The sequence below is a fragment of the Gorilla gorilla genome, chromosome 4 (genome assembly GCF_029281585.2).
Source record: "Gorilla gorilla gorilla isolate KB3781 chromosome 4, NHGRI_mGorGor1-v2.1_pri, whole genome shotgun sequence".
In the NCBI taxonomy this organism is placed as follows: Eukaryota; Metazoa; Chordata; class Mammalia; order Primates; family Hominidae; genus Gorilla; species Gorilla gorilla.
Genome location: NC_073228.2, coordinates 24,461,048 through 24,488,236, shown reverse-complemented (window position 1 = coordinate 24,488,236; position 27,189 = coordinate 24,461,048). Strand labels below are relative to the sequence as shown.

Sequence of the window (27,189 nt, the reverse complement as noted above, 5' to 3'; positions counted from 1 at the left end):
TCTGGTTCAAATGCCTCTGACAAAAAGGCAAATACTGTATGATTCCACTTAGCTGAGGTACCTTGAAGAGGCAAATTCATAGAGTCAGAAGGTAGAGTGGTGGTTGCCAGGGGCCAGAGGGGAGGGAAACGGGAAGCTGTTGTTTAAAGAGTGTAGAATTTCAGTTTGTGGTGATGGAATGTTCTAGTGATGGCTGCACAACATTGTGGTTATACTTAATGCACCAAACTGAATACTTAAAAATGGTTAAAATGGTAAATTTCATGTTATGTATGTTTTACCATAATTTAAAAATAAAAACAGGCCGGGCTTGGTGGCTCACGTCTGTAATCCCAGCACTTTGGGAGGCCAAGGCGGGTGGATCACATGAGGTCAGGAGTTCGAGACCAGCCTGACCAACATGGTGAAACTCCGTCTCTACTAAAAATACAAAAATTAACCGGGTGTGGTGGTGCACACCTGTAATCCCAGCTACTTGGGAGCCTGAGGCAGGAGAATCACTTGAATTGGGGAGATGGAGGTTGCAGTGAGCCAAGATCACGCCACTGCACTCCAGCCTGGGAGACAGAGTGAGACTCCAGCCTGGGAGACAGAGTGAGACTCCATCTCAAAAAAAATAAATAAATAAAATAGGCCAGGCGTGGTGGCTCATGCCTGTGAGTGCTTTGGAAGGCCAAGGCGGGCAGATCACGAAGTCAGGAGTTCAAGACCAGCCTGGCCAATATGGTGAAACCCCATCTCTACTAAAAATAAAATAAAATAAATAGCTGGGTGTGGTGGTGCACGCCTGTAATCCCAGCCACTTGGGAGGCTGAGGCAGAAGAATCGCTTGAACCCAGGAGGTGGAGGTTGCAGTGAGCCTAGATTGCACCACCACACTCCAGCCTGGGCAACAGAGCGAGGCTCCATCTCTAAATTAAATTAAATTGAATTAAAAATAAATAAATAAATAAATAAATAAATAAAACGTGTTCAACCGGGTTTGACTCAGTTTTTCCTCAGACTTATTTGACTGTGGTCCCCTCTGATCAGAAGAAAAAAATGCTTTAAAGTGTGACATATATCACATCCTTTCCATGTTAGAAAAACACACTTTGGGGGACATTCCCACATACTTGGGGGTGGGGAGGAAGAATCAACTTCCTGAGTGTATTAACTCAGAGAAATATTATTAGAAATGGTGGCTGAGTTTTTATTTGGGGGAACTTTGGGTCAATTCGTCTTCTCTGAGCAAGCCTAATGACGTCATTTCTATGAATGGATTTGGAGCTTTGAAACACTTTAGCCTGAAAAGAAACGTCTAGAACACAGCTGGCTCAAATCGGAGACCAATTGACTTCAATGAGTCTTAAGTACACAATCTGCTGCCTTTATGCAGAGGTTTGGGAATTATTTTGGAAAGATAGGAGGTTCCTCCTATTGGGAGGCTTCCAGTCAGTATCTCAGATCTCTAAGTGCTGAAACACTTGAAGCTGAACACAGGGCATTGGGTGAGTAAAGGGAAAGTGAAATAGACAGCCTTGGGCAACACATTTGTCCTTCCTTCCTCTGCCCCAGGTCCTAGACTAATCTGGGTCTAAAGCAGGAGTTGCTTAAGAGACTCAGCCCACACAATGGCTTCATTGTCTTTCACTCTGTCTGCAGATCTGGGAATCAGAGCCCCCTCCGGCTTCTTTGGCCACCATGTGGCCCACTTTCAGGACACCCCGAACCTGCCTTGTCACTAATCCCTGCATCCGAGCTGATGTGCGCACCCCTTTCCTTCTCTCCAAGACCCCCATTCCTAACAGCATTCCTGCCCCTCTTTAGACCCCTGGGCTGGCTTTTGCTTTGGTTGCCTTTCTCAGTTCCTTCTTCAGAAGCCTCTCTAATGCCTCAAGCCCTTCAACTACTCAAGAGGGCACCCTTGACCGCCTCGGCCTCCCAAAGTGCTGGGATTACAGGCGTGAGCCACCGCGCCTGGCCATTTTTTTTCTTTTTGAGACAGAGTCTTGCTCTATCACTCAGGCTGGAGTGCGGTGGTACGATCTCAGCTCACTGCAACCTCTGCCTCCCGGGTTCAAGTGATTCTCCTGCCTCAGCCTCCCTAGTAGCTGGGATTACAGGCACTCACCACCATGCCCAGCTAATTTTTGTATTTTTAGTAGAGCAACCTCTGTTACCACCCTTGTGGATAAAGACTCCCGGGTCCCATCCTCATTCTCTCTTCCCCACTACTCAGGGATTGGAATGCTGCCTTGAAATTTCAGCATTAGGCCCCCTTTTCCATGCCAGCGTATTGTTTCTTCTACTTGAAAAGTACATGTTCCTTATAAAAACTTCAAACCTCATAGAAGTATCTTACCCACAATTATCTCTTAGGTAATTGCCATTAACCATGGACAATATATTTTTTTAGATTTTTCTTTTTCTATTCATATATGAGTACACGCGTTTGCATTTTAGCAAAACTCCTGCTATACCTACTGTTTTGCAGCTTACTTTTCTTCCCCCACATAATTATGCAACTGGGGCATCTTTCCATCTTGGCAAGGAGAGCTCTATTTCATGATTTAATAGCTGTATTGTATTTCATTGTTTGGATGTACCATGATTTATCTAACGGATCCCATTGATGGACAATTGGAGTTTTTCCAGCTTTGTTATTGCATATAATGTAGACATGAATAATCTTAAGCATATAAATCTTTGCACAATTGCAAAAGGGTTTCTCTAGGATAAATTCCTAGGTAGAGTAGCTAGGTAAAATGGTAAGAACATCTTTAATTTTAATAGACGTTGCCAAATCATCTTCCTAAAGGACTTAACCATTTTGTTCTTCCACCACATTGTGGACCCAGGTCGGTTCCCTTTACCTCGTCAATACTGGCTAGCTGTTTTTTTTCTTTTTGAGACAGAGTCTTGCTCTATCACTCAGGCTGGAGTGCAGTGGTGCGATCTCAGCTCACTGCAACCTCCGCCTCCTGAGTTCAAGTGATTCTCCTGCTTCAGCCTCCCGAGTAGCTGGGATTATAGGCACTCACCACCACGCCCAGCTAATTTTTGTATTTTTAGTAGAGACGAGGTTTCAGCATGTTGGCCAGGCTTGTCTCGAACTCCTGACCTCAGATGACCCACCCACCTCAGCCTGCCAAAGTGCTGGGATTACAGGCATGAGCCATTGCACCCAGCCTGGCTAGCTTTTTAAATTTTTAATACTTTGATAGATGGGAAATGTTTTAGTTTACATTTTAAAAATTTGTTTTGCAGGTCTTCCCATTGCAAAACTCTAGGGTGATACTGATTACTTGAGGTTGAACATTTTCATATGTTAATTGGCCATTTGTATTTCTTCTCTAAATTTCTGCCTGGTCTTCTGCTGATGATGCACTTGAATTTCGCATTGCTGTTCTCTGCCTGCCAGGATGGAAAATCTATTCCTTCTCTTCAGACCTGCCCTTCCCTGCCTCAAGGCTAGAGAGTGATGTCCAGCTCAGAACTTGGGGTGAGAAAGATCCACGTTGACTCCCAACTACTCCACTAGTATGTGACCTTGGACCTCTCTAGGTCCCAGTTTCCTCAAATGAAAACTGGACTTGGGGGCCGGGTGCGGTGGCTCACGCCTGTAATCCCAGCACTTTGGGAGGCCCAGGCGGGCGGATCATTTGAGGTCAGGAGTTCGAGACCAGCCTGATCAAACAGGGTGAAACCCCGTCTCTACTAAAATACAAAAAAATTAGTCGGGCGTGATGATGGGTGCCTGTAATTCCAGCTACTCGGGAAGCTGAGGCAGGAGAATCGCTTGAACCTGGGAGGCAGAGGTTGCAGTGAGCCGAGATCGTGCCACTGCGCTCTAGCCTGGGCGACAGAGTGAGACTGTGTCTCAAAAAAAAAAAAAAACCAGCTGGACTTCGAGCTGGAAGATCAGAACTGTTAGGCTCTATCCTGTGTTCTCAGGTACCCTGAACTTGCTTTTAGAGTATTTATAGTTTATTATCATTTTTTGTTCATATATCGATTTCTCTTATTAGAATCTAAGCTCCTTGATCACAAGGACTGTATTATCCATCCTCACATCTTTGGTGTCCAGGATATAATGGTGTTCAATCAATATTTTCCAATACATTTAATTTTTAAGAATTTTATTGACTTTTTTTTTTACCATAAGAAAAGCTGCGTTCTAGGTGCTATGAGAATACAAAAAATATTTAAAATGTAGTTCATATCTTAGTTGGGGAGATAAGCTCGATCACTCATTCATTGAGTTATTCAATATATCCGGAGTTATCTAAGGTCCAGCCAGCTTGGCAGTATCTGAAAAGATAAAGTCAAGTTGTGTACCCCACACTTAAGTGGCTTCCAATCTAGTAGGGGAGACAGATATAAAATAAACACAACATAATGGGATGCACACAATCATATAGAAATCATTTCTAATAATTATTAAAAATATATAGTAAGGCTGGGCACAGTGGCTCACGCCTATAATCCCAGCACTTAGGGAGGCCGAGGCAGATGGATCATCTGAGGTCAGGAGTTGGAGACCAGCCTGGTCAACAAGGCGAAACCCCATCTCTACTAAAAATACAAAAATTAGCCAGGCATGGCGGCGGGCGACTGTAATCCCAGCTACTCGGGAGGCTAAGGCAAGAGAGTAGCTTGAACCCAGGAGGCAAAAGCGAGCTGAGATCCCACCACTGCACTCCAGCCTGGGTGACACAGGAAGAGTCTGTATCTATATCTATATCTATATCTACATATGTGTGTGTATATATATTAATATACATATATGTATATATACATATACTATATTTTTACTATGTGTGTGTGTGTGTATATATATATATATATATATATAGTAAAAAATAAATAACTAAAAACAGTCACAGAAGAATTATCACAAAGCAGTGCATGACTTGGTAGTTGCCAAGTGGGAGTAAAGCTCACTTTGCACTTAATGTGTTCTAGGAGTCACTAAGGGCATAGGAAGAAGAGAAGGCTGGAAGGGGGCTTCCCAGTGAAATCAATGAGTGGTCACGTGTGTGTCAGTACAGCAAAGACCGAGAAGGCTTGCAGAAAAAACTTGTTGAATTCTGTTTGACCTAATGTCACCCACATTCATTTAACTGTGAAGCTCTTTTCCTCCCACTGCTTAGCATCCTATGGATCTATCATTCTTTAAAATCGTTATGGGAAATTCTGGTGTAGATACCATTTGTAATTAGATAGTGTCTCTTAACCTCTTTGGAACATAGGCCTTTTGAGAAATGGATGGTCGGAGGGGATTGTGCACAATTCTGTGCTCTTTGAAGCCCACCGAAGACCCACCTCCATGATCAGGGAAAGCAAAGAAGGGGGAAAAAAAATCCCAGGTAGTGGGAGTATCTGTGTAGGTCGAGATAGAAGAGGGTAGAAGATATGGAGCTTGTTCACTGCCGGGCAGTTGACTGTGAGGGAAAGACTGTGTGGGGAGGGGGACACCAACTGTGGAAGACCTTAAATACTTGGACTGCTTGGTGTAGAATTCACGGGTTTTTTGTTTTTGTTTTTGTTTTTGTTTTTGTTTTGAGATGGAGTCTCGCTCTGTCTTCCAGGCTGGATTGCAGTGGTGTGATCTTGGTTCACTGCAAACTCTGCCTCCCAGGTTCAAGCAGTTCTTCCGGCCTCAACCTCACGAGTAGCTGGGATTACCGGCACCCACCAGCACGCCCAGCTAATTTTTGTATTTTTTAGTAGAGATGGGGATTCACCATGTTGGCCAGGCTGGTCTTGAACCCCTGACCTCAGGTGATCCGCCTGCCTCGGCCTCCCAAAGTGCTGTTACAGGCGTGAGCCATCATGCCTAGCCAAATTCACGGTTCTTGATAACTGATCAACTGTGAAAGTCAAGGGAAGCCGGGTGCGGTGGCTTATGCCTGTAATCCCAGCACTTTGGGAGGCTGAGGCAGACAGATCACCCGAGGTCTGGAGTTCAAGACCAGCCTGGCCAACATGGTGAAACCCCATCTCTACTAAAAAATACAAAAAATAGCCCAGCGTGGTGGCATGTGCCTGTAGTCCCAGCTACTCTGGTGGCTGAGGCACGAGAATCGCTTGAACCTGGGAGGTGGAGGTTGCAGTGAGTCGAGATTGTGGCACTGCACTCCAACCTGGGTGACAGAGTAAGACTCAGCTCAATTAAAAAAGAAAAAAAGTCAAGGAAGATGCCCCAGTCAAAGATAACTCTGCCAACAGACACTGGAGTCATAGTTAGGATTATTTACAGAAATAAAATCATGGAGCTAAAACTTCAACACATCAAAACCTATGTTATGATCATGTTGAAATGCCCCAAGTTGCCTTTATTAACTAGTGCTCAGTCTCCCAACTGAAAATTCATTGTAAGAATTGAATTTGCCATCTAACCGGGCATCCTACCTTGAATGGTTAAAAATCAGATTTGTCTGATTTCTAATTTTAGAAGGAACCAGGCTGACCTTCATTCCGCTGTTGCTAACTGGAGCCCTGTTACCTGGGTGACTAGATTTACAATATGTCAGTATGCAAATACCATCTGCCCAAGAGGAGAAAGGAAGCAAGGCCTTCTTCCTCTAGGGGTTGTCAGCAGTTCTGGAAACGTCTTCCTCTGGGAATGGGGAGGAAGGCATGCCCAATAGAAGGAGAACAGGGAAGAAGATGTGCTGATTCGTTTCTGGAGCCTCTCCCTTGTTCTCTTCCCACAGAGGAGTTTGTGGTCTGCCTTATGGACAGTCCTTAATGTATATCATTAGGATATAGACAGGAACTTAGATTGTACATTTCTCCTGGTAGAGTGAGCAAAAGAATTAGTATATATCACTTCAGTGGATCACGAAACACTTAGATTCAGATAACTGGAATGGCTTAATGAAGACTATGAATATGCGATTCCTGCCTCCCCAGATGCCATTAGGAATCTAATTTCCAACTGATAAGAGAGTGTGGGCTGGGCGTGGAGCCGGCTGCCTTTATTGGACGAACTCTGAAGAAGGATGAAGAGAAGTGGATATTCCGGCTCATTTTCCTACACTTGAGGTTGACTGGGCAAGCGGAAGGGATTTTTCTCCCACAGAACATCTATATTCAGCACTTGTCCTGAGTATTGTTTCAGGCGAGGGCTTGGAATCACATTTGGAAACATTCAAATCCAAAGGCAGGGACGTTCTGCTTTCCTTTTCATGAAATAACTGTCACATCAGCTGTCAGCTGCAGGAATCTCTCCCACCCACGCATTTTGTGAGTCCAAATTAGGTGGACTAATTAATTGTAATTTTTACTTTCAAGTCTCAAGGACTTTGATGGGCGGCTGTGCTTCCTTTCATGGTTGTGTGCAGGAATTTATGTAGGAGGAAGACCTTCTAGGAGCAGGATTGAGGATCTCAGGCTCTTGGCTTCTGATTTTGTACCCCTGGATTACTTCCCCTGTGACCTCTCCTCTCTTTGCTCTCCTTGGCTCTGCTCTCTCATCTCTTTGGTAAAAAAGAACTCTTCTTACCATCAACCTGAAACTGTCAGCAACATGCAGGAGTGAGCAGTCACTTTACTTAACTGTGACATTTTCATCCACCCAGCCTTTTTATCTGCATGTCAAGCAAGTGGCCAAGGAGATTAATGCCTGAGTGCATGCTGGAGCTAGACGGGCTGGGTTCAAGTCCCAGCTCTACTACTTACTACCTGGGTGACGTTGGGCAAGTGACTTAAACTCTGTGTATCAGTTTCCTCATTTGTCAAATAGTGATTTAAAACGCTACGTTCCTCATTGTGTTGTTGTGAGGATTAAATAGTATAAATATTTTAGAACTGTGCTGAACCTATAGAAGCCAGGGCTCTGTATGGCAGCTTTTAAGATGACTCTGTCATGCATCTGCAGGGGTCCTAGTGAGGTAGTGAAGTTTTGCTGTGAGCAAGTAGATTTCCAGAGCTTGCTTGCAGGCAGTGACCTCCCCGTTCTTTCTTGCCATGCTAGTTTCTTTTTTGAGATGGAGTCTAGCTCAGTCGCCCAGGCTGGAGTGCAGTAGCGCCATCTTCACTGCAATCACCTCCCAGGTTCAAGCGATTCTCCCGCCTCAGCCTCCCAAGTAGCTGAGATTACAGGCGCCCGCCACCACGCCTGGTTAATTTTTGTATTTTCAGTAGAGATGGGGTTTTTGCCATGTTGGCCAGGCTGGTCTCAAACTCCTGACCTCAGGTGATCTGTCCGCCTCAGCCTCCCAAAGTGCTGAGATTACAGGCATGAGCCACCACGCCCAGCCATGCTAGTTTCTATTCATGCACAGATCAAGCCTAATTTTCCATGTGGCACCCCCCACCAACAACAGTACCCCATGCTGCTCTGTTCCTAACCCCTTGCACCCTTTCTGTCAATGCTGTGTAATTAGCACATTTGGACATGATGTCTTAGCTTCTCACGCTGATTGTAATGTGAAGTTCAGCTCTTCGTTGTCCTTGAGGCGTAATGAAAAGATGCCATGTGGCTGGAGAGCTGCCTGCGATCGTTGTTCAATGGATGATGTGGCCAAGTACATAAAAGAGTGACTTGGACAACCACACTTGTCCTTTAGCTTACTCTTGAAGTCACTTATTGCTTTCTTATTGCTTATGGCTTTCTTGTTGCTTTCTTATTGCTTATGGCTTTCTTGTTGCTGTACATAACTTAAAACTATCAAAAGAAAATATGAGATGTTGCAGCTGCTATGGAGGACAGTCTGACAGTTCCCCAAATGGTCAAACATGTTGTTACCATGTGACCCAGTAATTCCACATCCAAGGGAAATGAAAACATACGTCCTCAAAAGACTCACACACAAATACTCATAGCAGCATTATTCATAATAGCCACAAGGTGGAAACCACCCAAATGTCCATCAACTGATGAAGGGATAAACAAAATGTGGTATATCCATACAATGGAATATTATTCAGTAATAAAAAGGAAGTACTGATGCATGCTAAACATGAATGAATCTTAAAAACATGTTAAATGAAAGGAGTCAGTGACAAAAGGCCATGTATTGTATGATTCCATTGATATGAATGTTCAGAATGGCCACATCCATAGAAACAGAAGGTAACTTAGTGGTTGCTGGGACTGGGAGGAGAAGAGAATCAGGGATGACTATTAGTGGGTATGGAGTTTCTTTTGGAGATGATGAAAATGTGGAATTGGATAGCGGTGATGATTTCACAACCTTGCGAATATACTAAAAGCCACCGAATTGCATATTTAAAAAAAAAAAGTATGGGAAACATCTATATGCTCAACTACAGAGCTTAAAGTCATCTTTAAGATTACTTTTTCAAGAGTAGCTGTCACCTAAAATAGAATAAAAAGTGACTTGATCTGCAAGGAAAACATGAAAAATGCAAATGGTCAAGAATGGCTTTTTCACCCCAAATTGTTGAATATAAATTATATACATGCAATTCGTAAGTAAACTCTGTAGGACTCAGCTGCCTTCTATGTTGTGATTCTGTAATTTGCTACATTCCTGGATGGGCCATCAAAATAATACTGAAAACAGCTTCTATAACAAATAGAAGTGCTGTTTCAGGTCATGCCTACCCCCACTCCTGGGTTCCCTAAGGTAGTAATTCATAGCTACCTCTTTGTGGTGCCCTTACAAAGAGTGATTTAACTGTTTGTAAAGGTGTCTGGACCTTTTTGACATTAAAGAGAGTTACTGAATTAAACTTATGTTTGCAAACAGAATATTTCCAGGGGATGCCTTCCAGCCCCCTAAGAATTAACCATCTTAGTTTATCAGTGTTTAATCAGGACCCTACTGATTGACTCTTCTGGTTTAAATAAATAATGGGGTTGAAATCTCTACCAGGGCTGTTTCAGTACTTATTTGGAAGAAGGATGTGAAATACCCAAGCTCCACCTAAAATAGGCTTTGCAAGAATAAGTGATCCAAGAGAGAACCTACAGTTGACTTTAAAACATCCTGTAATCATGTCACACCTGTTAGGATGGCGGTTATCAAAAAAACAAACAAACAAACAAACAAAGGAAAATGATGGGCCAGCCATGGTGGCTCCCACCTGTAATCCCAATACTTTGGGAGGAGGCAGGAGGATCAGTTGAGACTAGCCTGGGCAACATTGCAAGACCCATCTCTACAATTTTTTAAATTACCCAGGCATAGTGCCGTGTGCCTGTAGTCCCGGCTACTCCAGATGCTGAAGTGGGAGGATCACTTGAGCCCAGGAGTTTGAGGCTGCAGTGAGCTATTTCACACCACTGCACTGTAGCCTGGGTGACAGAGCAAGACCCTTTCCCTAAAAGTATTTTTAAATGTAAAACAAGTGTTGGTGGAGATGTGGAGAAATCAGAACCCTCCTGCATTGCTGGTAGGGATGTAAAACTGTGGAAAACAGCTTGGTGGTTACTCAAAAAGTTCAACATAGAATTACCAAATGATTGAGCAATTCCACTTCTAGGTCTGTACTCAAAGTAATTAAAAGCAGAGACTCAGATTCTTGTATACTCATGTTCACAGCAGCATTCTGTTTTTTTTTTTTTTGAGATGATGTCTTGCTCTGTCCCCCAGGCTGGAGTGCAGTGGCACGATCTCAGCTCACTGCAACTTCCGCCTCCTGGGTTCAAGCAATTCTCCTCCTTCAGCCTCCCAAGTAGCTGGGACTACAGGCGTGCACCACCACACCTGGCTAATTTTTGTATTTTTAGTAGAGATGGGGTTTCACCATGTTGGCCAGGCTGTTCTCGAACTCCTGACCTCAAGTAATCCTCTTGCCTTGGCCTCCCAAAGTGCTGGGATTACAGATGTGAGACACCATGCCCAGGCAGAAGATAGATTTTTTTTTAATGTAGCAATTTCTGGAAATATACCAAACTTACTGTTTTCCCTGTCTTCACTGACGACCTCAGGAGAGCAGGAGTTGACACCCATTTGCTTTCCTCAATCGCTATCTGCTTCTTTTTACCAAGGAGGAAACACTCTTAGGCCAACTATGGCCTAAGAATGAATGGTGCCTCCCTGCAACCAGCCATACACCCTCTCTGGCTACAAGTGCCATCCATGCCTCTGGAACCTGGGGCTTCTCCTAAGTAGGGTGAGCAAAGACGCTGGAACTTTCCAAGTCTCAATCTACATATACAATCCACATATATAACCCTCTCCCAGCCTTGCTAGGTAGTTACCAGAACCCCAAAACCACTTGCCAAGCCAGTCAGCATTTAGGTAAGCAAAGGAGTCCAGTGACCCTCAAATATCACTGAGATCTTGTTTGTCTAGGCATGAAGTGCCTTGAATAATTCTTTCAAGACATTAAGAACTCCCGCTGTTCAGTTGTACCTGAAGCAGCACGTGCTTCTCTTTGCATTTCCTTTACCCTCTGTTCTCAGAAGGTCTCAAAGACGCTGAAACTAATTGCTGTCATTCCTGAAAGATTTCTGCTTTTAAGTGGTACTGCGGCTTCCCTTGATGCTACCAGCCGTTTTCATTAAGGATTTCATGAAGGGTTGATGGGTGCATTAGGCTTCACAAACAACGGTTCTTTTCATTCTGGAAAGGCCTTGCTACCTTGGTAGTGGATGGACCTCTCTGCCAGGAACACCTCTGTTTATGGGGCTAAGGTTACAGAGATGACAAAGAGGTCACAAGCAGATGGCGCAGGATATGTGTCCTGGGAAAGCTCTATCTTGATTTTCCCCCTTTTTGGTCTTGTGATTGACTGTGGGTTTATGTTCTGTAGTAAACACAAGAGCCTTGATTGCTTACTAAAGGTCAGACTTGTCAGCAAACCTCTCCATTAACTTGAGTTGCGATCGGTTTCACATTTCCTGGCAAATCGTTTGAGAGCTCTGATGAATGCATCAGTTTCCTTCAGTCTTCTGTCTTCAAGGCAGAAATGCTCAAGAAATCCCCCCTTTGCCAGACACCAAGTGTATCTTGTTTGCAGCTCTGCCTCTAGCATCTACAGGGCTTGGCATACACGTGAAATGCATGTTGAGTGATGAACGGGAGCGCACAGGACTCTTAAGAACCGAGACCGTCCCCACAGCCAACGTATGAAGAAATCCCATGTTCTGCTTCTAGAGCCAACTGCCCTTGTGGTTTCGAGTTGAGTTCTGGCAGTTCCTGTCTTTGCTCTCTTAATCATTCTTCATGGGCTCCCACTAACGGCTAATTTGCTCAGCTTGTCATTTATAAATACAAGCACGTGACACCCACTGCCTTAGCCAGTGCTTATAAAGTAACCTGTAAGTGCTGCATGTTATCATCTCGGCTTTTCAATTTATGAGTGAAGTGAATTCTCCGGGCTAGAACATCACCCCTAAAAGCGAGTCAGTGTTGGAAGAAGCAGCAAAAATATACATGCACTCTTACTTGCATAGACTATGAAGACTATTGTTACTCTCCTGTACTCAGTCAAGTGGATTATTCTCCTCCATGGTCAAGTACCCTTGAGGCGATTTGCACGGTTTTGCAGCAACCGCAGGGATAGAGGTTGTGCTGGTACCAGCAGGAAGCATAGCCTGAGCCCTTCCCTTGGATTTCAGTTGCTCTATTTCTATTCAGTTCAGTCCAGAACTTAGGACAGGTTAAGCATCAGCGTCCAATACAGTTTATATTAGTTTGTCACAAAAGGGGGATTTTTTGAATTAAATGTTGATAACCCAGCTTCTTCTTAAATCTTTTTATCAGTTTTTTCATTCCCATACCCTGGCATAATGACACAGGTATTACGTAAACAAGACACCTCCGAGGGATGCTTATAAAAAACTCAAGAGAAAAGATAAATATGTGATGATGCACTGATATCCTGAAATATGAGCTGCAGGTTTGTATTTTCTTTGTGGGATCGGATATTGGTTTTCATGGTTTATTGACCAGGCTGAGAGACATCTGACAAAACACCCAAGAACTTTACACCTTTTTTTTGTTGTTATTATTTTTTAACCTTCCTGTCTACATGGAGAAATCTACACATTGAATCACAGGGCCTGGAAGACTGAGGGCTTAGCCAGTCATGTTCTTAGCTTGGGCAGAACCCAAATCAGATCCAGCTGTTGGAGGTAAAAATACACGCTGCTTTCCCAAAGGAAAAAGGAATTGGAATTGGTCTCGCTGTAGAGTTACTCTCGGGCAGAACTTCGGGATAAAGAGCAACTGGAGAGGGTCGACCGTGAATGTGATGTTCATGTGACATTCATGTTCATTGAGGAATGTGTTCTCATTGAGACCAGATCAGAACTCATTTGGGTTCAGTTAATGACTCTTTCCTTTCTGCCGGGTCTTTGTCTGCAACATTGGGCACACAGTCAGTACCTTGTTGTGTGGGAGCATCACCGACAGGAATCCTCCAGAATGGTCATATATTAAAGACCTCTCGGGCTGGGCATGGTGATTCATGCCTGTAATCCCAGTACTTTGGAAGGCCGAGGAAGGTGCATCATGTGAGGTCAGGAGTTCAAGACCAGCCTGGCCAACATGGTGAAACCCTGTCTCTACTAAAAATACAAAAATTAGCCGGGCGTGGTGGCATACGCTTGTAATTCCAGCTACTCAGGAGGTTGAAGCAGAGGAATTGCTTGAACCCAGGAGGTGGAGATTGCAGTGACCCGAGATCACACCAGTGCATTCCAGCCTGGGCGAGAGAGTGAAACTCCATCCCCCACCACCAAAAAAAAAGACATCTAGGCTTAGGGCACGGCAAACAAAGAACTCCCCTGGCATGGCAGGAATCAGGGAATCTCATGTAACATTCATTGTTTCTCCGGGGAGTCTTTTCATATTTCTCCCATCTTCTAGGCTCAATACCTTTCAGGAAGCTTCTAAACCAAAGGTTCATCAAATAGAAATAATGTAAAAAATTATTTCATAATAAACTTTAATAATTTTTTCATAATCATAAAGTAATTGTTAGATGGTTTCCTTGAGGCATGAGCCATACTCACTGAAAAATGACAAGTTCTGAGCCTTTTTAATTGTGATCAAATATACATATCATAAAATTTACCATTTTAATCTTTTTTTTTTTTTGGAAAATGGGGTCTCACTTGGTTGCCCAGGCTGGAGCACAGTGGTATGATCATAGCTCACTGCATTGCACCCTGGACCTCCTGGGCTCAAGCGATCATCCCGCCTCAGCCTCCCGAGTAGCTGGGACTACAGGCGTGTGCCACCATGCCCAGCTGAGTTTTTATTTTTTTGTTTTTTGTAGAGACACCATCTCCCTATGTTGTCCAGGATGGTCACCAACTCTTGGGCTCGAGCTGTCCTCCCACCTCAGCCTCCCAAAGCACTGGGATTACAGGCATAGACTGCTATGCCTGGCCCACTGTAACCAATTTTAAGTGTATATTTCAGTGACATTCAGTACATATTGTTGCAAAACCATCATCACCATCTACCTCCAGAAGCTTTTTTATCATCCTAAACTGAAACGCTGTACCCTAAACACTCCATTACCCAGTCTTTCCAGTCCCTGGCAGCTACCATTCGACTTTCTGTCTCTACGAACTTGACAGTTCCAGCTGCCTCGTCTAAGTGGAAATTCTCAAGCTTTTTATAATACTTATGGGAAGTAGTCAATCTGACTACCGTCTAATGAAATTTTTACATAAGGAAAAGATAGTTTTGAGCAGATGGTCAAATTTCCTTTGGTTTTGGCATTGTACAAGTATATGGCAGATGCCTCATTCTCTTATACTTTCTGGAACCCGCAGCATAACAGGGATATGAATGAAACAGATCTGCAAGTCACAGTCAGACATGTGGCCAACTAGAAGGAGCAGTGGTGAGGGCAGTTGGTGTACAGTTTTATTATATAATTTATGAAGCATTTTAATTTTTAAGTTTTTTTTTCTCTCACTTGATTCTCACCATGTCTTGTGAGGTATTCTATTAGTTCCATTTTAATGATAATAAACTGTGGCTCAGATAAGTAAATCGTCTAAGGTTACAAAGCTAGTCAAAGGTAGAATCAGGACGCTGGCTTCACGTTTTCATTTTTAAAACCCCAGTGCTTTCCATCACAGCCCACTGTGAACAATTATCACCTCTCTGGAGGCCCAGGTAATAGCCAGTCCTCAGGAAGGGAGGGCCTCTCCAAATGCAACCGTAATTACTAGTGCTCCACCTCACCAGCTCAGAAATACATGGAAACTCTCTCTCTCTCTTTTTTTTTTTTATTGAGACGGAGTCTCTGTCACCAGGCTGGAGCACAGTGGTGCAATCTCTGCTCACTGCAACCTCCGCCTCCCGGGTTCAAGTGATTCTCCTGCCTCAGCCTCCTGAGTAGCTGGGATTACAGGCGCCCGCCACCACGCCCGGCTAATTTTTGTATTTTTAGTAGAGATGGGGTTTCACCATCTTGGCCAGGCTAGTCTTGAACTCCTGACCTCGTGATCCACCCACCTCGGCCTCCCAAAGTGCTGGGATTGCAGGCGTGAGCCACCGCGCCCAGCCTAAATTTTCTAATAGCCACATTTTAAAAAGTGTGTAGAAAGAAACACATAGGCTGGCTCATGGTAGCTTACACTTATAATCCCAAAACTTTGTGAGGCTGTGGCGGGAGGATGGCTTGAGGCTAGGAATTTGAGGTCAGCCTGGGCAACATAGCAAGATACCATCTCTACAGAAAAACTACAAAACTTAGCTGGACGTGGTGGTGCCTGCCTGTAGTCCCAATGACTCAAGAGGCTGAGGTGGAAGGATCGCTTGAGCACTGGGGGTCAAGGCTGCAATGAGCTACGGTCATACCTCTGCACTCCAGCCTGGATGACAGAGCGAGACCCTGTCTCTAAAAAAATAAAAAAGAAAAGGAAAAAAAAAGGCAAGTGAAGTTAATTTTAAAAATATATTTTAGTTAACCCAGTATATAAACATATCATTTCAATCAACATAAAAATTATTAATGAACTATTTTGCTTTTTTTTGTAGTAAGTCTTCCAAATCTAGTGTGCATTTTAGACTTAAACAGCACTCCCAAGTCAGACGCTAAATTTTCATTGGCAGTACTTGATCTTTATTTAGATTTCATAAAATTCCCAGTTGAAAAAGTAGATTCACATACCCAAAGTGTTTCAAACATATATGAAGGTTTTCTGATAACTGAATCAAGCACCAGTCTTAAATTTAAATGAATTAAAATGAAAGAAGATTTAAAATTCAATCCCTCTATTCCATGGGCCACACTTCAAAGGCTCAGTAGCCACACATAGCAAATAGCTTTGGTCCTGGGCAGAACAGATCTGGATGAACAGCTGAGGGTGGCCCAGACTGGACCCAACCGTGGAATAGAACAAGGGTCTGCAAACTTATTTCTATAAAGGGCCAGATAATAAATATTTTCAGCCTTGGGGGTTACACAGTCTCTCAAAGTATTCAACTCTGCCATTGTAAATGAAAGCAGCCATAGAATGAATGAGCATCGCTGTGTTCCAGTAAAACTTTATTTACAAAGCAGGCATCAGCCTGCATGCTTTGCCAACCATTAGACTAGAACGTTTGTCCTAGGGCCTTAGCTGTGCTGTGGGATTACCAGAAAAAGAGACAGCTGTCACCTCTAGCTTTCTGAGATGAGGTTGTCAAAATCTGGACTCACTGGATCTCCTTTCCTGTGTGTAATTAGAATTTTGACACCACTTGGCATGAAGCAACAGTGGGCCAGAGTCCTGCGTCATTTATCCTTCAGGTGCTCTCTGCAGTGGATGGTTTGTGCCTCCTGAAGCAATTGCTTCCCTGTGCTTTGAGGTCCAGCAGAGGTAACAGCGGAGAAAGCTGGAAGAAAGGCTTCAACAAAAGCATTAATGGTGATGTGAAGAATGCAGGAAACTCCCAAGAAAGCCAAATGATATCACTCTCTGCTTTTCCAACATAGCCAGTGTGAGGCAGGAATCACACACTTTTCACAGCTGGGTAAATATGTGATTTCACGTTAAATCAGAGGGACAGGTGTTTCTCTGTGCTTGTTAGGTGATATGGCGTCCGCCCATTTTGATGGTAAAGGCCAAAGTAAATATAAATTCTGTTTCCTGACCTGGGGCCTTGAGGTCCCCAGGCGGGGAGTACCACCACCCAATTTGGGAATCTACGTTGCAAAGCCATGGTTCCCGCTGTTCACATTGTGATGTTTGGAAATGGTATTGGGACTAATGGAGGGAAAGAAAGAGGACAGGAAGGGAGGGCATAGAGATTGGTTGGTAGGAAGATGACCCCCACTAGGTGCTTTAGGGTAGGGGGTTATGGAGGCTGGCTTTGCAGAAACTCTGAGACGCAGCAGTTGGGGAAGGGTGAAGTGAAAATCAGTGATAGCTTAGAGCTCTGCTGACCCTAGAACTTTGGATCCAGTATTTCTTCAGGCATGGATGATGTTGAAGGTATTGTTGGCACTCATTTGATAATCCCTTACTGTACTCAGAAGTTTTGGCTTGGGGTTGCCTTTTTTATTCAAGGTTCAAGATTAAATGACTTGGCTGGGTGTGGTGGCTCATGCCTATAATCCCAGCACTTTCGGAGGCTGAGGCGGGAGGATCACCTGAGGTCAGGAGTTCAAGATCAGCCTGGCCAACCTGGTGAAACCCCGTTTCTACTAAAAAAATAACAAAACTTAGCCAGGCATGGTAGTGTGTGCCTGTAATCCGAGCTACTTGGGAGGCTGAGGCAGGAGAATTCCTTGAACCTGGGGGGCAGAGGTTGCAGTGAGCCAAGATTGCACCATTGCACTCCACCTGGGCGACAGAGAGCGAGACTCCATCTCAAAAAAAAAAAAAAGTTAAATGACTCGATGGTGCCCCATATAAGAGTTTGCAAAAGTTCAAACTAGTGAAACTGCTGAGCTTCTTCAGCGCATTATGCAACTCTGCCTTGCCTCCAATTTTGCAGCTCTATCAAGTGTACAGTGCGGTGTGTGGGGAAAGATCTGCATCCCATGATGTTTCTGACTATGGAGGTAATTATTTGGAGTAACTGTTCTGATGATAACTCACGGAGGTTCAGTCTGCAGCATGGAACTGTCTCTAGTCATGATTGCCTGTAATGATGATTACCCAAACTCTGGAATTATAACAATAGATTTTACAAAGTTAGAGCATAATTGCTCCACCATTCCTTACATGTGCACAGATTAAACAGCTTTGATCTTTCAATCAGATTTTTGTTACTCATCTTCTGCAATAGCAAAGGTCAGAGGCAGTAGCTTTCTGCCACCTCCCTCCCCTCGTTTTAAATCATCATGAGGCCTAGATTTTTAAAGCATTTAACTTGGTAAAGAAATAAGGGCTGAAGTTGTGTGGACTAGAATGAGTACAGGCCTGTGGGGGGTCAGAATCCCAATTCTGACATCTAGAAACTCCGTAACATACAGTCTTTAACCCGTCTGCGATTCAGCTTCCTCGTCTGTCAATACTCACTTGTCTGAATCATTGAGAGATTAGAATGAATATAGGCGGCCGGGTGTAGTGGCTCATGCCTGTAATCCCAGCACTTTGGGAGGCCGAGGCGGATGGATCGTGAGGTCAGGAGTTCGAGACCAGCCTGGCCAACATGGCGAAACCCCGTCTCTACTAAAAATACAAAAATTAGCTGGGTGTGGTGGCGGGCGCCTGTAACCTCAGCTACTCAGGAGGCTGAGCAGAGAATTTCTTAAACCCAGGAGGTGGAGGTTGCAGTGAGCTGATATCTCGCCACTGCACTCCAGCCTGGGAGACAGAGCGATACTCCATCTCAAAAACAAAAAAAAAGGAATATAGGCTGGGTGCAGTGGCTCACGCCTGTAATCCCAGCACTTTAGGAGGCCATAGTGGGAGAATTGCTTAAGGCCAGGAGTTGGAGACTAACATAATGAGACCATGTCTGTACAAAAGTAAAAAAATAAAAATTAACTGGGTGTGGTGGCACACTTCTGTAGTCCCAGCTACTCAAGGGGCTGAGGCAGGAGGATTGCTTGAGCCCAGGAAGTCGAGGCTGAGGTGAGCCATGATCATGCCACTGAACTCTAGCCTGGGTGACAGAGTAAGACCCTGCTGCTTTTAATTTTTTAAATTATTTATTTTATTTACTTAGTTTGTTTTTGTTTTTGTTTTTGTTTTTTGAGACAAAGGCTCTCTCTGTCACCCAGGCTGGAGTGCAGTGGCGTGATGTCGGCTCACTGCAACCTCCACTTCCTGGGTTCAAGTGATTCTCCTGTCCCTGCCTCCCGATTAGCTGGGATTACAGGCGTGCGCCACCACATCCGGCTAATTTTTGTATTTTTTGTAGAGACGGGGTTTTGCCATGTTGGCCAGGCTGGTCTTGAACTCCTGACCTCAGGTGATCCACCTGCCTCGGCCTCCCAAAGTGCTGGAATTACAGGCATGAGCCGCTGCGCCCAGCCAGACCCTGTCTCTTTTAAAAGAAAGGCAAAAGAAATATAAAGCACTTAATCAGTGTCTTGCACTCATGGGCAATCAATAAAGTGATGCTGTACCATCATCATCATCAATTCTACGATCAATTCTCAGGCTTTGGAGGCTTTAGAATCTTTCTATGTCTTTGGATGTTGTGGCCTTTATTCAATATACAAGTTTGTTTGGAGCTGGTGGTCAGGGATATGGTATTTTCACTAAGTTAGGGATGGAGCTTTGTAAGAAATCAGTATAAAGGAGGAAAAAAGAAAGAAGTGTCCTAAAGACAGAACATTTACTGCTGAGCAAGTGCTGATGGCTGCCTTCACCACGTTCTGCTGCAACGGTTCTCAGCATTTATGTGCATTCCAGAAAGATTCCCACTCTTTTCTCCCCAGAGTCTGAATGGAGAAGGTCTGGAACAACCTGAGATTCAGCATTTTTAGGAGTGTCTCTGCAGATTTTGAAACACGTGGTTCAAGGACTCTCTGTCTCTTCTCCCTCCCCCAAACGAGAAACTGCTGCTTGTGTCTGAGAGTCAATACGAGATTTAAAAACAGCAACAAAACCACTGCTCCTGGAATGGCCCAGTTCCCATGGCCACGACCAGCAAAGTGGGCCTGATTTCCTTAGGAGGGGAAGAAGTGACGGCTGCAGAGCCCTTGACCATCTCGGTGTCTGGGCTCAAGTGTCCCGCCACCCCCAGCGTCTGCAGGTCACTCCCACACTGACGCCGTCTCAGTGAGCTAATGCCAGTGTCTGCCCCGCGCCGGCTCATTCAGCAGCCACTGGAATGATCAATGAGGCCGGCCGCCCAGCCCTCCACCGGCTGTTGGTGAATCAGCTGCCTCGGCCATTCCCATCTCCACTGAGCAGGAAGCACTCGAGCTGAGCCCAGCCAGGGCTGACTGGCGTCTGGCTAATGGCTTTTCTGTGTCATGCACTGACCTTGATCCCATATGTTTTTCATACGTGAGTGGGTTGGAGTGCCTGAAGATGGTCCAGTGGTGGAAATAGCTCTTCTGCCAAGCCCCTTACCGAGGTCCTGGGCAGTACTTTGGTTTAGGGGTGTCTGCTTCTGAAGCAGGATCAGTGCTTTTGTTTAAATTGAGGTGAAATTCACATAACATAAAATCAACCAGGTTAAAGGGAACAATCAGTGGCATCTAGTGCATTCACAATGTTGTGCAAAACCACCTCTATCCAAAAACACTTTCATCGCTCCAGAAGGAACCCCTGCACCTGTTGCATGAGTTGACTAGGGCTGCTGTAACAAAGTGCCACAAACTGGGTGGCTTCAACAACAGAAATTTGAGGCCAGGAGCAAGTGGCTCATGCCTGTAATCCCAGCACTTTGGGAGGCTGAGGTGGGTGGATCATTTGAGGTCAGGGGTTCAAGACCAGCCTGGCCAACATGGTGAAACCCCATCTCTACTAAAAATATAAAAATTAGTCGGGTCGTAGTGGCGCGCGCCTGTAATCCCAGCTGCTTGGGAGGCTGAGGCAGGAGAATCACTTGAGCCTCGTAGGCGGAGGTTGCGGTGAGCCAAGATCGCACCACTGCACTCCAGTCTGGGCGACAGAGTGATACCCTGTCTCAAAACAAACAAACAAATAGAAATTTACTGTCTCGCAATTCTGGAGGCTAGAAGTTTGAAATCAAGGTGTCAGCAGGCTTGGTTCCTTCTGGAGGCTGTGAGGTGAGGGAAGGATCCGATCCGGACCTCAACCCTTGGCTTTTTTTTTTTTTTTTTTTTTTTTTTTTTTGAGACGGGGTCTCGCTCTGTCACCCAGACTGGAGGGCAGTGGCGTGATCTCTGCTCACTGCAAGCTCCGCCTCCTGTGTTCACGCCATTCTCCTGCCTCAGACTTCCAAGTAGCTGGACCACAGGCGCCCGCCACCACACCTGGCTAATTTTTTTGTATTTTCAGTAGAGATGGCGATTCACCGTGTTCACCAGGATGGTCTCCATCTCCTGACCTCGTGATCTGCCCACCTCAGCCTCCCAAAGTGCTGGGATTGCAGGCGTGAGCCACTGTGCCCGACCAACCCTTGGCTTTATAGATGGCCGTTTTTCTCTCCACATCATCTTCCTCTGTGCCTGCCTATGTCCCTGTCTAAGTTTCCCTTTATTATAAGGACACCAGGCATTTTGGATAAGGGCCTACCCTAATGACCTCATTGTAACATGATTACTTCTGTAAAGACCCTATCTCCAAATAAGGTCACATTCTGGGTTACTAGGGGTCAGGACTTCACAGTATGTATTTTGCGGGGACACAATTCAACCTTTAACAACATTAGGCAGTATCAGTACTTTGTTCCATTCTATGGCTGAATAATATCCCATTGCATGTAAACATTTATTTTTTGAGCCCCAAGTACAAAGCAACTGTCAGTGAAATCTCCACCCCCTGGGTAGTGTGTGCCCATCTGTATAAGGTGGCATATTGATCTCACAGGTAGAGCTCACAAATCTGCAATGTGTAAACTTTTTCTTATTGTCTTCCTCCTTGAAAGAGTGTTAGCCTTTACGAGCAAAAGTCAAAGCAGTACCGGACTAAGGGAAGAGAAGTCAAGCTTCTGATCCTAAAATTAATTTTAAAAATTGATTTCAGGCTGGGCACGGTGGCTCATGCCTGTAATCCCAGCACTTTGAGAGGCTGAAATGGGCAAATTGCTTGAGCCCAGGAGTTCAAGACCAGCCTGGGCAACATGGTGAGACCCTGTCTCTACAAAAAATACAAAAATTAGCTGGGCATGGTGGTGCGCACCTGTAGTCCCAGCTGCTCAAGAGGCTGAAGTGGGAGGATTGCTTGAGCCTGGGAGGCGGAGGTTGCAATGATCTGAGATCACACCACTGTAGTCCAGCCCGTGTGACAGAGTGAGACCCTTGTCTCAAACAAACAAAAAAAGAGGATTTCATCTTTAAATTTTATTTTTCCTTTTCCTGGTCTTATCCCCAGTGCTCCCCACTTCCTGCAAGCACAGGTGCACACACACAGATACGTGCACACATACGCTCACATTAAAAGCGTTTTCATGTGACCGTTCTGGAGAGGGGCGTGGCACAGATAGGAGACACAGTCCTTTGAGAAGACCCAGACGGCAGCTTGCTTCCATTGTCATGGTTACTGGGCTCCGTCCCCAGGGCTGGCTGCAGACCAGAGCCTTTCAGAGCTTCTTCACACTCCCGTCCCTGCTCCTGCCTCAGAATGAAAGAGAAACCTTCGGGCACATGTGTCTTCTCAGCTGTGAAACTAACTGCACTGTTGACTTGTGCATTTCATCTGCCCCCTTAATTTAAAATCTATTTCTGTCTCTTATGCAGACAGACAGGGGACCCGCATCCCTGCAGATTCTTGGGGAATAACCCCGAGTCCTCATTAGTTTGTTGCAGACTCAGGCCCCACTCCCCCATCCCAGAGGCGTCGGTGGTAATGACCCAGGGTCTGTCTCTAGGAAGGACGGCAGCAGGGTCGCATCGTCCTGCGTCCTGACTCTGAGCAGGGTTGTACCTCATGCAAAAGTTGTTTAATTTCCTCCTTCCTCTCTCCCCCTCCCCTCTCTCTTTTCCATCAAATTCGTTTTGCCACTTCGAAAGTCCACTGGGGGAAGAAATGCCTGCTGGTCTTAGGGTTTTCAGAGACGCGGGAAGGCGGATGGAACAGCTCATACATGAAAAAAGGACAGAAAATGTTCATATAGTATGTTGTTCCACATGATTATTTTAGGGTAAGACAGGTGACTTTTGGGTCCTTGGACTGGAAGGCTCCACACTCTTCATGGAATTGGATGAAAAGGAGTTTAAAGTACAGTAGGTACTCCTCAGAGAGGAGCGGCCTTCGGGGGCTCAGATTATGAGCCTTGGCTCCACTCATGGGGGGGCCGGGGCCTCTGGAGCTTTGAAAAGCTTTCAGGTGATTCTAATATCCAGCCACCTTTGAGAACCATTGTTCTAGGGGACAGAGGCCTCCAGGAGAGTTGAGCATTTTGAGAGAGGGAGGATAGAAGAAATAGATGATATCTAATGCTCCATGTTCAGCAATTTTGCTAATTAGGCAGAAAGCAGGGGCAGAAATCACACACCCTCGGCTGTCTTGGGCCAAACCAAGCAGGACTTTAGCTCCATTTAACCCTGTAGAATGCAAAGGGAGACTCCAGTGTCCCCCTTCCCAAGGTTTGGTCGGCTGCCAAAGCTTACAGACTGCCAGCCACCCAGCCGAGCATTTGCCAAGGTGATGTAAAATATTCACGGGAACACGCCGTCTCGATGTTCTACTCACAACTGGTTCTCTCCCTAGCTCCCGAGGAAAAGTAACATGAGGCCCATGTGGCTGCTTTCTCTTCTCAGCAGAAGGTGCTGATGTTATTAGTGGCTTGCCACGCTGTGGTTGGAGGGGGATGTCGGGGCACGCTGTGGGGCTGACCTTTCTCTCTCTGACTCTGTTTTGTAGTACAAAATTGGACAGCTGTACATGATCAGCAAACACAGCCATGAACAGAGTGACCGGGGAGAAGGGGTGGAGGTCGTCCAGAATGAGCCCTTTGAGGACCCTCACCATGGCAACGGGCAGTTCACCGAGAAGCGGGTATATCTCAACAGGTGAGTCATGGCAGCCTGCGTTCTGCACAGAGGCCCCCTCCCACCTGACCCCATGGTGTGACAGTGGAGGCACTGGGTGTCTGGGATGAAAAGGTCACTTGGAAAGTAACTACGTCCACCGTCTATGACCACCAATCTCATTGTTTTTGAAAACAGAATCTGCCCGAGCGAGGTGGCTCATGCCTGTAATCCCAATGTTTTTAGGAGGCCAAGGTGGGAGGATGGCTTGAGGCCAGGAGTTTGAGGCTACAGTGAGCTATACTCACAGTACTGCATTCCAGCCTGGGGTGACAGAGCAAGACCCTGACTGTAAAAAATATTACTACATAAAATAAAATAAACGAAATGAATCTCCCCCTCCCCACCTTGCATTCCGCAAAATCGTCCTCAACTGCGTTTCCATTAAGAGGAGCTTTCGGCTCATCTTTCCCACGGCTTTGATGACATGTTACAGTGAAATGTGATCTTAAGAATTCAAGAGCCTGGAAGGTGGAGGCTGCAGTGAGCCATGATCATGCCACTGCTCTCCAGCCTGGCCAACAGAGTGAGGCCCTTCTTGAAAAAAAGAGAATTAAAGGACTTTGTCTCATCCCTTGGTTCAGTGTTAGCTGTAGGAAAGAGACGGTGCTGCCTATATGCTGCGGACAAGTAAGTGCTGGAGGTGGCAATGCACCTTTTGGTCTCAGTAAGATTTTCATTTACTACTGGTGACCACTTGGGTGTCCAAAAAGGGAATGACAAAACAAACAGTCACCTGTGACCAAAGTGGTTAAGATGGCTTCCACTTCTCAAGTGGACCCATCCTTCCCAAGGTGGAGGTTGTCACTCTCCTTTTGGAAGGGAAACACATCAAGGATGACAAAACAGCACTAGTCAAGCGTGCCGTTTCTGCTTTGCAAAATATATTCTTTAATCTCTTGCTTTTTTCTTTTTCTTTTCTTTTCTTTCTTTTTTTGTTTTTTTAAAGACAGAGTCTCACTCTATTGCCCAGACGGGAGTGCAATGGCATGATCTCTGCTCACTGCAACCTCCGCCTCCTGGGTTCAAGTGATACTCCTGCCTCAGCCTCCCGAGTAGCTGGGATTACAGGTACCTACCACCACTCCTGGCTAATTTTTGTATTTTTAGTAGAGACGGGATTCCACCATGTTGGCCAGGCTGATCTTGAACTCCTGACCTCAAGTGACCTGCCTGCCTCAGCCTCTCAAAGTGCTGGGATTACGGGCATGAGCCACCACACCTGGCCTTTCTTGCTATTTTCTTACTATGAATGGCGTAATGGATTATTAGGGCTTGTCTGATCTTCTCCCCATCCTATACTCCTATCCAGCCCATTTCTTCCTTTCAGTTCCTTTCTGAAACCTTCGGAATATTTGTGGTTAGATGCCATATGAAATATATCTTATTGGCAAAGTGTGGTGGCTCACGCCTATAATCCCAGCACTTTGGGAGGCTGAAGGTGGTAGATCACTTTAGGTCAGGAGTTCAAAACCAGCCTGGGTAACATGGCGAAACCCCATCTCTACTAAAAATGCAAAAATTAGCTGGGCATGGTGGTGCGCACCTACAGCCCCAGCTACTTGGAAGGCTGAGGTGGGAGGATCGCTTGAGCCTGGGAGGTTGAGGGCTGCATGAGCCGAGATCATGCCACTGTACTCCAGCTTGGGCGACACAGTGAGACCTTGTCTCAAAAGAAAAAAGAAAAAAGAAAAAAAATATATATTTTATTGAAATTAACTGTCCGTTCCAGCAAACAAGTCTTACGTCAGCCATTTCATGAATACTTTTACCCCTACCTGTGGCCTCTCCGATTGGCCCATATGTGATTATCCAGAAAGTATTTCCAACACCCTAGCTGGGCAGTGCCCCAGTTTATTCACTGACACCAGTGACTGTCCATTCTCAGGGCCTTGGACATGGTCAGACATCTCTGAGAGGAACCATATTTAGATTCCCATTCTCGCCTTGGCCCCACTCCCCAGCAGCTTGAATTGGACTATTTCTTCTTGATGGGAGACTTTGCTTCCTGTCACTAGGGTGGATGGAATTCTCCCAGACCCATGTCCTGACAGTGAAGGGCATGAGCTGATTAAACTGATGTTTTAATTTGCCCAGAGATGCAGTACCAGGGAATTCCTGAGTCATGATGAAATGCAAATGAGATCGATCCCATTCATCTCTTAGTAGCTGTGAATTCCCAGGCTTTGGAACCAGTTCAGTGTCCAGCCAGCTGTTGATTTGCAGGGGCAGCTGAGCTCTGGGTCTGTCCTGAGCATGGCTTTTTTACAGAGACAGGTTTCTCAACATGCTGCTTTGGCATTCTTAGCATGGAGGGTGTAAATCAAATACTGAGCAAGTTTCTCCTCGGGGATCACCTCTGCAGGGCAAAGAGAAGTGAGGAAGATGCCAGAAAATAGAAACCTATGGAAAATTCCATTTCTTGGCATACAATTGCATTCTCTCAAGTTATTACCTGGAGAATGTTCCTTATATATGAAAATCAGGAAGAATTTTAGGAACTTTGTAAGTTTTGCTGAAACACAATAAGAAGCATCCAGCTCTCCCTGTCATGTCTGTTTTGTCATATCATATTTATTTAAAAGAAGAGTAATAAACATTAGTAAGAGGGAAATTTGTTATAAATAGATGTGGACTTCCAGTAATAGTAAGGAAAAAGATTAATGGGGACCCTCCACCACTTCCCATGACAAACACAGGATGAAATATAACTATGTAAAGAAGCTGAGCTCGAAACAAAGAAAGGGAAATCCTCCGAGGCTAGAAATAAACAGGCAAACTGAAACCAGAGTGGAAAGCAGACCCGTTAATGCTAAGGAAGGGCGTGGGGGGACATCAGAACAGAGTGTGGGTTCTGACATCTAGGGACTGGGCATGTCATGCCCATGGGGAACAGGAATTAGGGCCTCAGGCCCACATAAATGGAAAGTTGGAACTGAGAATAGGGTATAAAAATAATTTTTGACAATCAAGGGCTGAGAGAGTTTACTAACTCTGAGACTTATATTGAAAGAACTACTAAAGGATGTGCTGTAAGAAAGAGGAAACTGAGCCCAGGAAGGAGAGGGAGTTCTAGAAGTAATAATAATGAAGAAATTGATAAACAACTAGGTAAATCTTTGAGTGGATGTAGGATGTTTTAAAAACAGTAATAATAAGACAACAATAACACAGAAGATGGGAGGGTAATAATTACAGTAAAAAGCACTTTAA

The 27,189-nt window shown here is 45.1% G+C and overlaps 1 protein-coding gene across 2 annotated transcripts in view; it reads left to right on the top strand.

Annotated features, from left to right (window-relative positions):
• The window catches only part of PITPNC1 (phosphatidylinositol transfer protein cytoplasmic 1), a 311,332-nt gene that overhangs the window by 129,115 nt on the left and 155,028 nt on the right, over positions 1 to 27,189 (top strand). For both annotated transcript variants that reach the window (XM_055387009.2, XM_055387011.2), the window contains exon 2: positions 23,810 to 23,958. In XM_055387009.2, the coding sequence (XP_055242984.1) occupies positions 23,810 to 23,958 (149 nt within the window). The remainder of the gene's footprint in view (positions 1 to 23,809; positions 23,959 to 27,189) is intronic.